Genomic DNA, 12,411 nt, shown 5'->3' on the forward strand with positions numbered 1-12,411 from the left:
AAAAGAAAATTTTCTTTTTATAAGAAAGAACACCCCAAATGTAGTTGATTGAAGCAGTGGGAAAAGACCAGAGAGCTCCATCAGGTACGAACCCGTCCTTCAGGCTGGGTGAAGGGACATCCCCACCTTGAGGATGCACAGCTGGGGACCCCAGCAGTGCAGCTTTCCTGGAAGAAGTGACCTTGTCACCAACCTCACAGCTGCCCCTTTGGGAAAGGGGCAGAATCCAACCAAAGACTTTGCCAGGGACTGTTCTGTCCCAGTACACCCTAGCACCGGTGTCCTGAGCAGGAGTACTGCCTTGAGGGCCAAGTACCAGATTTGAAAGCATTAGCCATGCTAGATTTTAACTTGATGAGACAACAGAAGGAAAGAGCTTTAATTTTGTCAGCCCTTGTAATTGTGTCAGAAGGCCATCGTAGAAAAACACATCATGATACATCATTTCAGTGTGCAGAAAACGTTAACAGAGATATGCCACAGATCTTTTACACAAGGTGCCTAAAACATCTGTGAAACTCAGACAGTTTCACTTCAGACTTTTGGATGTAAAAAACCACACATTAACTGCATGATGAATGACCAAAGCAGGATCAGGAATGATTTAGCACTCACTCTTGTGTACGAGAGGATTACAGTGAACAACTGCTCAGCACAGATTACTATGGCATACTGACAGAATTTTTCATTTCATGATTACTTGATTTGCAGGCAGATGGATGGACATCACCGACCACAGAGACCCAAAATGACTAAGCACATGGAAAGAAAATTTACACAGCAGCATGATGGTGGCTTGGCTACTACTGGAGAGGAAAAAAAAAAAAAAAGGAACAGAAAATACATGCAACTCTTTCAAATTCCAACTTTGCAATTGAGTCCCCTGGCCTTCACTGCAGCAGGTATAAGCAACCCTACTGTTACCATTTGAAATGCACCAGCTGTGAAGGGCTGAGAGACTTACTTTCAAAATCCAAGAAAAAATGTGCTGCATTGTGGTCTATGTCCCTGGTTAGCACCTTAATGAGATTACCCATGCCAGCCAACCTAAAAATAAAAATGGCAAAATAATTTAGTTCCAATAACCGTTTCCTATTTTAAGTACACGCCTGGGTCTCACTGGAGCAGGGCTCCCATTGCGTTTTGCACTCTGGATTCATCAGTTTCTGTTGGGGTGTACAGTGCATCTCCATGCCCCTTCTTCTTAGAGAGTAGTGATTGTTGAAAAACTGGAGAAGTTATAATCTCTGATGAAAATAAAGATGTGAATTACTGCCTCTTTTTCATCTTTGTTCAATACGTATAAAGAACATATGACCTATGATGACTGAGCAATTGTTTTGCATAACTCAGCATAACTTGAGCAGCAGTCAATACCAAATAAACCCATTATTGTTTAGGACAAAAGGAACCTCAGATGGAACTGGTGTCATCATAGCACTTTTTTACTACCTCTGTGTAATCCAAAACAGGTTTTGGAAAGCCTCTCAGTAGTAGTCATCAGTGGCCAATGAACAGTTTTCCCAATAAATCACAAAGTTACAAGCAAAACAAAAACTAGACTCTTCCAAAACCAGGGGAAAAATCAAGTTTCAACAGTTCTTCTTATGTTTGCTGTCACATCCCAGCTAAAAGAAATGAAAAGTGGAAAGAAAAATTAAATAGTTGTTAGATTACTTGAGATCAGATAAATTATCAAAACAGTTTCAAATGTTACCACAAGTTTCAGAAATCAATACCTGCAGTAGGAGCATGAAAACTGCATTTCATAACAAAGCAGCCTTTTCATGAACCTTCCCATGTTTTACAGAGGTCAAAAATATACCTATTAACCATTGCTCTGAAAATGCCAAGACCACACTAGAGTGCTGCTGCAAGACAAGCAAGACACACCAAAAAACCTAATCTCAAATTATTTGAGAATAACCATCAACAATCTGACATTTGGATTCAAGCACAAGATATTAAAAAAATCAACTTTAAAATTAGTCTAATGATACCAATCAACAAATATATGCCCACTTTTTCCTGATTTTTACTTTTACTGAAGAATCATGTTTACCTGAAGGGAGATATAGCATCACACCAAGAATCATTACACTTTATTAGGAGTCAAGGAAACTGAAGCCACCAATTGTCTGGCAAAACAAATTTTCAGAGCCTGTGCTGACAGATTTCTTGATCAAACTAAGAACAGCATGAGATTTATTTTTGGGATCTGTAAGACGCAGCAATCAGACAAAGCTTGAGAAGGAAGGGGCAATTAATCCCAAGTTGTTGAAAATAACAAGTCTTTGCTCCAACAACTTCTACAGAAGGACCAAATGACTGCTAAGAATTCCGACTTTTGGCACTGTGACTCTATGAGTGTGACCCAGGTGACCACAGGGGACTCGGCACACAGCGCTTCATCAGGAGATGTATGCTGGTTTTTTCACATGTTCAACCTTCTCCCTGAAACTCAAGGAAATGCAAGACCTGCTTCATAAGAATTTGCACTTATTTCCTGGAAATTCAGGTCAGACTTCCCAGCCTGTGAGAAGCACCTATCAATTCAAGGAATTTTTAAATTAGGGTGTCCAGCTGAGAGACTCTTCTTGAAAACTAATTCACTAAAACCTGGTTCTTCAAAGAGGTAGCTTTTCCAGGATCTTCTATCCCATAGCATAGCAAACTATTTTAAAGCTACACATGCACCAGTGCTGTATAAACACACAACAGCAGAAAGCAGAGAAATTACTTTTCCATATCTCTCAAGCGTGTTCTGTAACACAGGACTGAATAAGGCACTTTATTTCATAGTTTTCCAGATTATGAATGTTCTTCTTGTTGGGGAGCAGACAGAGGTATCCTTAAACAAATATTTTCAACAAGGTCAATAAAAAAACAGAAGTAGAAGCTGCATAATGGTGATCCAGTTTATAGATTCAGATTTAAAAACCAAACCTCAACCTCAGAACAGCATATCACATATTTCAATTCCAACATTAACAAGCAGTAAACATGTGGCAGTGAATAGTGCTAATGGCCTAAAGAGAACTCCTGTACCTGCAATTACTGCTGTGCTTCAGCTGCACCATCCCCTCCTCCAACAAAATATTTTCCATATCTCAAAAAATGTCTCTGTGTAGGTTTTGCCTTTGTTTTGATATTAACCAGTCTCCTAAGAGTTTACAGGCTCATGAATGTGGCTTAAATATTCAATAACATTACTTGTGAAGGTCGGAGTAGGGGCATGCTTACAGGGTTGAAATATTTTGAAGCTAAGTTCACAGGAGAGCACGTAGGCACTGCAGAACAAATTGTTTCACTGAGCACCTACCACCTCCTAATACGAGTAGGGAGTTGGGGACTTGGTTTTGCAATATAAATACCTTCATCCCTCTGGAAAGTTTTCCAGGAAGAATATATGGTTTCTTTTCCAGGAGCTAAGTTTAACAAACAGAGAAGCATAATAAAAGTTTTGGCAGTACAGATGCAACTGATCTAAAGGTAACAGCTCAGTGAAGAGCCTCCCTGAGCAAAGGAGAGAAATTGATGATAATGGATTCATTCAACTATGACAGCAGCAAGATGACAAGATACACTATAGGAATGTATTTCAATTTACATGAACACAAGGCTGCTCGAACACTTGTTCGTAATGAAGTTCCCAACAAACCTCACCCTTCATGTGTTCATTGTACTGAAAAAATCTTGATAAATTTTAGTCACATCAGAATTTTACACACAAGATGTGCAATTACATTTGCTTTCCTAGCAGCAAAACAGTCACTGTATATTCAGGTTTTATGGAGTGCATGGAAATCTAGCTGAAACTGGACAAACCCAGTATTTTTGAAACTTGATTCAAGATGACTGTAACATTTACACAAGGATCTCAAGAATTCCTTAAAACTGGGAGACCTGATGTATTTTAAGAACTGTGAAAACAACCATTTCTCCCTGCTGCAATCCAAAAAGACTTCAGGCTATGAAAAGACTGAAAACTCAATTTAGACAGATATTGAGAAGATGTAATTTCTCTAGCACTTTTTTGGAGGATGCTTTCACTCAGCTTAGCATTCCAGGTAATGAATGCAAGAGCCAAAAGGTCAGAATCTACTCTTCTGGCAAAGCTAAGCACTCCCTTCTTGAGCTCTGAAATGACCTTTTAGAAACAAGACCATGGTGCCGTCTGTGGAACTTCCCAGATTTGTGGAAGCAGCTGCAGGTCAATATGCCCCAGTTAAGGTTAGATGCTCCTCCACTTTTATACATTATTTCCCTTCAGAAGGATAGCTGAGCAGCAGGCAGAGGTGACCTGTGGTACTCAGAGGGAACACTACATAAAGGAAAATGAAATCTGACCTTTCAGAGAAGGTGCTGTGTCAGCAGAACATCTGCACCAATCGAGAGTAAAGCAACCTAGCTCAGAGATGCAACAGGCCCCTGACAGGTAAGAAAGATTTACTACAGATTCTTGTTTTGTTCAAGATGGCCCATCGTTTCCATTTTTTCTGGGCCCAAAACACATGAAAGAAGAACTGCTACTGGCTCTAACACTAAAGATGATGACAATTTGCTTACAAGATGAAAAGCAGTCTACAAATCCAGCTACTGACATTTAGCTTCAGTGACCTCTCCTGCTATTTGATGTCCTGTAAAAGCATCACCAGTATAAGATTTTGGTAGTTCTGTGAATTACCTTGGCAATTAAAACACATAATGGTATGCCCAGTCAGTATTAATTTACCAAGCTCTCTTACAAATTCCTTGCAAGTCCACAACTTCATCTGAAGTAAGTAAAAGTACTGGTTTAGAAAATCAGGTGTGGTTCTCGTTAGGTAGCCCTGACACTGAGCTTCCATTGCCTACTCAGGAACATCTCCCAGCACTTACTGCACCCTTCTTGAGCACGTTGCCACATCAGTCAGCTCCAGAAAGACTTAAGCCTGTATGAAGACCAAAGCCATCAGCAAGCACTGATGTTCATTATGATGTCCTGTAGTCAGGGTTTGTTTTGGAGCCAAATAACTGATTCAGAGCACTGACTGGAGGTGACCTCTGGGGGTGCTAACCCACCTTTTCACCCACAACTATTCCAGCGTAAACTGAAAAAAAAATGCACACTGAAACGGTAATCCTAATCAAAAAGAATTCTGCATATTGCAATCACTAACATCAAAATATTCACATATCCAGCCTGAAGAATTTTCCACAGCTTCTGAGCACCAAGTTCTATACAATTTTATTTGGTATTCTCATTCAGGATACAGTACACTTCAAAACCTGAAAACCAATTTCTCTCCCAGAGGCATTACTGATTTTAAAATTTTATCATGCAGTGTCCAGAGGCAACTCATTAGGTAAACTAACAGCCTAAGACAGTAAAAGCACACATTTAAACCACTGAAGTTTTCTCCTGCCACGAATGCAACATCACGAGATCGGAGCAGAACAAAAACACCAGCTTCTGTCCAAAAACTGACTGTCCCTGTGAGGCTGCCCAGAACCCCTGCTGGCATGCTCTGCACTCCAGCACAATACTCCAGCCACGTGGAGCAGGTTATGGGAAATTGGAGCACAAGCCAGGAACATGGCTTAAACTTGACCTACTTGCAGAGGAAGACATACGGAATGCCACATTGGATTAGGATGATCTGGCCCATTCCAGCCTTATGGGGTTCTATGATGCTGCGTGCAGAGTCATGATCAGACAAGCGGAAAGCAAAGGCATATTTTCAAAACAAGTCTTGCACGCATGCCCTTCCTGTGGAAAACATCCCAACACATTTCAGTGCCCCCTGCCCCCCCAGGCTAAGCCCAGGGGAAATGTAATAGGAATACGCAATGCAAGTAAATTCATCTGAGCACCAAAGAAATTTCCCCTCTCACACCTGGAAGAAAAACTGCATTAACAAAGATATTGCTTGCAACTAGTGAGCAGCTGGAAAACTTTCATTACAGGCAAAACACTACAAAGATGGTCATAAGTGATATGTTAAATAAATAGATTAAAAAACCATTTTGTGATCCCTGAAGAAAATCTGCTTCAAGAAAACATCACCTTACCTTTTGGATATGCCTAAGCTATTCCCAATACTAAAATCTGCAGTATGAAAACTGTACTCCCTGAAAATCTCATATGTACTTAAGCACAACACTATATGGAAAGCACATCTAATGAAACAACAAACATTTTATTCCTGGGATCTGAGTTTCAAATTTTCATTTGGTGATATAAGTGTGGCATAAACCTCCAAATTCAGAGATATTTTGGCAAAATAGCATATAAAAAACATGCATAGCATTAAAAGTCTAGCATTATAGCGGAATACCATAATGTTTTAACACTTGCAATGTTACTACATAAACAAAACACTTACTGAATGTCTCCCTATACTGTTTTTCTAGATGAATAATCCTATCAGCCTGTTTCAAGGCTTATTGCACAGTATCTAGCCATGAATAGGAAGAAGAAAAAAAAAAAAGAAAAAAGAAATGAGGCAGTGGATAGGTGTCTGCCCACATCAGAATCCAAGGCAGCCCTTAGCAACACATGGCATCACAGCCTGGCAGCCTATAGGATCCCGTCAGGCTTCCTCTGCCAATGAAGCAGCAAAGCTTCACAACCAGTGAGAACACTTCTGCCCTCAACCTGAAATGCTAGAGACTGCTGCAGAGATGAAAACAGCCTGGTAAAATGCACTGCAGGAATCGCTCTTTGATGGCTGCAACATTCTCCCCGGATACAAACGTGTTTTTCCTAGACTAATGCATATTTATTTCTCTTCTGAATAGTGCTAGAGCAGCAGAGATGCCTTCTGACACATTCTAATTTCATCTATTGATGTTAGAAGTGTTTTAAAACAATAAAGATCTGCCATGATACAAAATCCCAAAGTAATATCATATATACCAGAAAATAAATAATTAGAGTCAATATTTTTAAAAAATAGCAGCTATCACTCATTATCACGTTTAGATTTAGGAAGAAGCAGCTTGGTGCCTTTAGCTTGAAACAAGTTAAATTTTTAATAAGCTGGTTCCATTTTCAGGATTCATCACAGCTCTAGTAATATCACTAATATTAAAGGTAAGAGTTCAAATTGTGTCATCTATGTAGATGTGCTGAATCAAACACGAGTGATGAGCCAGAGCCACCCCCAGTTCTGCACTAAACACACAGTTTTACTTCATTGATGGACAAATTTTTCTAGCAAGCATTAAGATTTCAGCAGCTTTTACAGACACTTTTGGGACACAGTTCCCAGTCCAAACCCACGCCCAGACCTGCACACAGCTCTGCACTGCTGACACCCAGTGGCCACAAACCAGGGACTGCAAACCAACCACAAGAGTAAATTATATGCAGGCCAAAAATCCCCCTCCAAACCCCCTAAAACAGCCAATATCACTGAATTACTGGGGCTTCAATCATTAGCATCTTATCTGAAAAGTGGAAAAATAAATTATACAGCCAGATAGGAAATGCTTTTGTACAGGAAAGTAAGTATTTAGACTACTGAAAAGCTGTTTGAAGCTGCCTCTGATGTCAATTCATTTGACTAAACTGACTTTGATACAATAACCTGTTTTAGCTGAAGTTGTTTTAGGGTTTTTTTTGAGATCACACATCATCAATAAAGTCTCCTTCAGAACAAAACTGAATTCAAAACCTGTCATATCAGGAGGATGGAGGTCTGCCAGGGAAAACAGACTAGTGAATAGACTCACATTCCTCAAAACCAGAATTGTAAAGTACGGTCAGAGGAGTGTTTATTCAGTCCATTTTTCCTCTTAGGCAAAATCAAGGGAAAGGCACTGAAGAATACACAGTTTCTTTAGAGTAGTCTTAGAGCCTTGTTAATTTGGGAACATTTTAGTGCCACAGCTGACACTGAATAACCTATTTGACAGGGGCTACAATAAAATAACTAAGCATGCTCACACAAGTCTGGAATAAACCCAATTTGTCTGGAAGAATTATGCTTGTTTTTAAAACAGAACTCGCATTGAATAGGGCAGAGACTGTGCTCCAGCAATCTGCTCTGATTTACCCTTCAACAAGTAACTGTACCGTTTTTCCAAGCATGAATCTGGGGTTAAAAAAATAAATAATTACTCTTTCCTTTTTCAAAAGGACACAAGCCCAATGTGCTTTAACTTAATTCTGCGAAATGCTCTTTTCAATTCCATGGAGAAAACCCATCTTTTTCAGCTCAGGGACATCGCCACTGAAGGCATTTCACACTCTGCTCTGTCCTCAGCGCTGGGGATGCTCAGAGCTCCTGCAGCGCTGCGATTCCCCAACAGAGGCCGCTGCCCTACCGCGGGATATTCCAGGGACAGGGAGCTGGGAGCAGCATCCCACGGACCCCAGAGCTTGGGACCAGCTCCTGCCCAAATCCTGCCTTCTGACCTCCGAGCCTGCCTTTTTTCAAAGTCAGCTGGGAACGATTTTTATCAGGCACACAAAGATACAAAAAAGCCATTTAGTAATAGCTGCGGCAGATCTACGCTTTTTTTGTTCTTTTAGAGAAAAGCTGCTCACTCTACAAAAGATGGCATGCCTTTAGGACTATGCTATACTACCACATTACTAAGAAAGTTTCATATTTCTAGGATGTCAGCCTATAATTTAACAAGCCTCAAGCTCTCATCTCCCAAAAAAACCCAAACCCAACAATAATTTGTATGGTAAGTCCTTCTTCTGCCAATCACCTCTGAATAAAGAAAAAAGGCAAAACCCCAACCAAAAATAAGAAAAGCCCAGAAATCCCCAAACCAGACCTGCAAGTTTAATCTAAATGCTAAAAGAGAAGTATGTTTTCTATTTTTAACTTCCTAACTAGTCCAGCTGATGTGCCATTTTTTAGTTGGCATTTCACATGTGAAACTGCACTCCTCTTCCTGCCTGGTTTGATTTGGAAATAGTTTTCTTTCAGAGGAGCTGAATTCCCATCTATCAGACTGCCACACATGTCAGTACCACAGCTGGGTGAAGCTGCACTGACAATCCCACAGCCTTGGCAGTGCTGCCATCTAATGCACCAGGACCAGGAGTACAAGCACCCCCTGCAACACTCAGGTAAAATATCTTCTCTCAGCTCAGTTCCAAAAAGTGTTCCATCCCTTCAGTGTCTTGGCTTGCAATTCTGCACTAACGAGATCATGACAAATTATCTTGTCATCAAGACAAGATGGATACAAACAGCCATCAACATATTCCATCTCAAGGGACTGCTACTGGAATGCCACAGTGCTAAACCACCAACCTTGTGTATGAACTGACACTGACACCTGAGAGTTCAGTTCAGTGACACAGCAGCTCCGAAATACCAAGGAGGAAATTAAGGTCTATGGCCTTCCAAATAATGGAGCTGGAAGGGCAGGTTTCCATATCCCAGGACAGTTTTCTGATTATTCTGTGGACTTTCCTTTTTTCTGAGACACAGTCAGACAGAGTGTGTTTGCAGGATACAGAAGGCTAATGAAACATCAAGCTGATGATGGCACAACAGAGGATGAGTAGCAGGATAATACTCCTTCCCATCCCATCTGTTTTCAGTAACAGTAGCATTAGGCAGGACAGAGAGACAATATTGGTCTCTACATGGTTTTTTACTTATTTGAAGTTTCAAAAGTGACTCCTTGCAAGATAAAGGATCTACCGTCATCTTTGTTACTTCCAGTTACTTCTTCAGATGCCCTCAAAAGACATACCAACAACTACTTTTACTGAACTTGGATTGTTTCTCTTTTTGGAAAGCAAGTGTTAAAAAACTCCCAACTAAACAAAAAAAAAAAATTAAGCAAATGAAATAAAATTACAAAAAAAAAATTACAAAACACCAAAAAAAACTCCATACACCCAGTTGACCCCACTGGTCCAGACTTCTCATGCTGTGCAAACAGGATAATTTTTTATCCCATTTTCCATTTCTCCCATCACCTCAAATTTTATTTTAATCTTAAAATCAAACTAGAGGTACCCAGTAAGGCTAAGGTATTGTAAGACAATTCTCATCCACCTGTTGGAAATACGGAGAAACATTTGCTATTCTTCAGTAAGATCACACAACCCAGAATCCATTGAGATCAGTAACAAATATACAGAATATCATGCAGAGTTATGATTTTCTGCAGTGGTCCATCTGTGAACTCTACAGGTCCATCTCATCACCTCTCACAAGAAGTTTGCAGCAGTTCCTGGGGAAAACCAGGTACACAGGTAGAATGGAAAGACATTAAGAATACAGAACACATTTAACAAACACATCTCACTCTGAAAAATATTTCATCTGAAAATACATACCAGAAGAACCACAAATTCATGGTATTCCTGTTCCTACTGTTCCTTAAGCACCTGCTCACAGAGGTTCAGGTTTTACTGAATATTAAGCTTTTTTCAAGCTTTAACATTATTCAACAGCAACATGTAGTTCAGTTTGTCCCGTTCTTTAAAACTTAACCAAACTTTTCCATAGTTTCCAGTTCTTTATTTCACATGCAGCTTGGGTAGGGTTTATCAGTCCCTCCCAACTCTGAACACTGGTGATTCCCTGATGATTTATGATGCTGTCAAGCATCAGGCAGCTAACTTGTCTTGGCATAGCTGGAGAGGTTGAAAGCATCAGGAGTCTGACACCCCAGCTTCTGCTGAAGTGGACATCACACCACCTTGACTTACAAACACTCTCCCTTCAATACCTGAAACACTGTTGGCTCATTTTCTTCAGAGAAAATAGAAGTTATTTGCCATATTCTGTAGTTGTTTGCTGAGCAGCATTCTTCTTCCTGCAGGCAGTATCATTCCAGGCAATGCACCCTGAGTTTTCCTAGCTTTTCTGGATGACTCTCACCTTCCTGAGCAGAAGCAGCACTGCTCTAGTAGAGGAATAACTGGAAGGTGTGAAAGGATGTGCAAAACTAAGTGCACACACGCAAAGGGAAGAAAGATGGTGATCCTGGGGCCTGGACTTGCCTGGATGGACACATGGTCTGAGTCACTTTAGTGGCTCACTGCAGTGACTTTTATAATGTATAATTTGCAAATGCACACAATGCTGTAAATTAAAAGTCTGCACTAGTTCCAACTGCAGTTTTAACAACTCCCTCAAGGGCTTTGTAAGCAAAAGCTATTAAAGGAAAAAGGTATTTCTGCTGGATGTTTTTCCATTAGTTTATTAAAGATTTAGAAAATATTGCTCTATACTTGCCCAGTTCCTAGACTCATTCCTTAACCAAGAGACACATGCCAGAAAGCAAGAAGGACTGTGGGCCTGAACCAGCAATACCATAAACTCTCCTAAGAATGACAAAAATGTGACAATATATCAAAACCTGCAATTCCGCAAAGTAAGTATTTTAAAACATGAATTATGCACTAAAATAAAGATAATTACTTTAGTAACATATTCATATGCCATATATTTCTAATTCTGAGTGGAGGATTCAAATAGTTTTGACACAGCACTAGAAAATATTTTCTACTCTTGTCAACAAAAATGATGAAAAATTGTATTGGGTTTGTGTGGCAAGGTTGTAGTGGCACAGGAGCTTTGTAGGGGACTTCTGTGGGAAGCTGCCAGAAGCTTCCCTCATGCTTGACAGAGCCAATGCCAGCCAGCTCCAGGATGGCACACCACTGGCCAAAGCCCAGCCCACCACTGGTGGTGATAGTGCCTCTGGGATAATGTATTTATGAAGAAAAAATGAGTTATGGCACAGAATTAATTGTGGACAGAGAAAAGTGAAAATATATGAGAGACACCACGAATGCAGTGCAGACAACCTGGGCCAGTGAGGAAGAGGAGGGAGGAGGTGATCCTGACACTGCAGCAGAGATTGCCCTGCAGCCTGTGGTGCAGTCCATGTTGAGGCAACTGTGCCCGCAGCCCATGGAGGAGCACAGGGGAGCAGAGATCCACCTGCAGCCAGGGAGGATCACAGGGGAGCAGAGATCCACCTGCAGCCCATGGAGGAGCACAGGGGAGCAGAGATCCACCTGCAGCCCATGGAGGTCCCTAGGGGAGCAGAGATCCACCTGCAGCCCATGGAGGACCCTGCACAGAGCAGGTGGATGCCCAAAGGAGGCTGTGATCCTGTGGGAAGCCCATGGTGGAGCAGGCTCCTAAGCAGGACTTGTAGCCCTGAGGGGGACCCACACTGGAGCAGTGTGCTCCTGCAGGACTGCAACCCATGGAAGGGACCAACACTGGAGCAGTTTGTGAAGAACTGTAGCCCATGGGAAGGACTCATGCTGGAAAAGTTTCTGGAGGACTGTGTCCTGTAAGAGGGACATCTCACACTGGAGCAGGGAAGGGCTCCTCTCCCTGAGGAAGCAGCAGCAGCAACAACCTGCAAGGGACCCCCATTCCCCATCTCACCTGACTGAGCAGAGAGGGGTGAGGTAAAGAACTGGGG

The 12,411-nt window shown here is 41.2% G+C and overlaps 1 protein-coding gene across 5 annotated transcripts in view; it reads right to left on the minus strand.

The window, feature by feature from the left end:
- CYRIB (CYFIP related Rac1 interactor B) overlaps positions 1-12,411 on the minus strand; it is a 96,442-nt gene that overhangs the window by 17,099 nt on the left and 66,932 nt on the right. Inside the window, exon 4 of one of the 5 annotated variants that reach the window (XM_033056035.2) lies at positions 965-1,047. The exons of 2 other annotated variants lie outside the window; for them this stretch is intronic. In XM_033056035.2, coding sequence (XP_032911926.1) covers positions 965-1,037 — 73 coding nt within the window. In that variant the 5' untranslated portion in view covers positions 1,038-1,047. Of the gene's footprint in view, positions 1-92; positions 774-964; positions 1,052-12,411 lie in introns of those variants that run through there. 2 more of the 5 variants (XM_033056040.2, XM_042779114.1) reach the window with 2 other exon arrangements.

Source organism: Catharus ustulatus, chromosome 1 (assembly GCF_009819885.2).
Source record: "Catharus ustulatus isolate bCatUst1 chromosome 1, bCatUst1.pri.v2, whole genome shotgun sequence".
Lineage (NCBI taxonomy): Eukaryota > Metazoa > Chordata > Aves > Passeriformes > Turdidae > Catharus > Catharus ustulatus.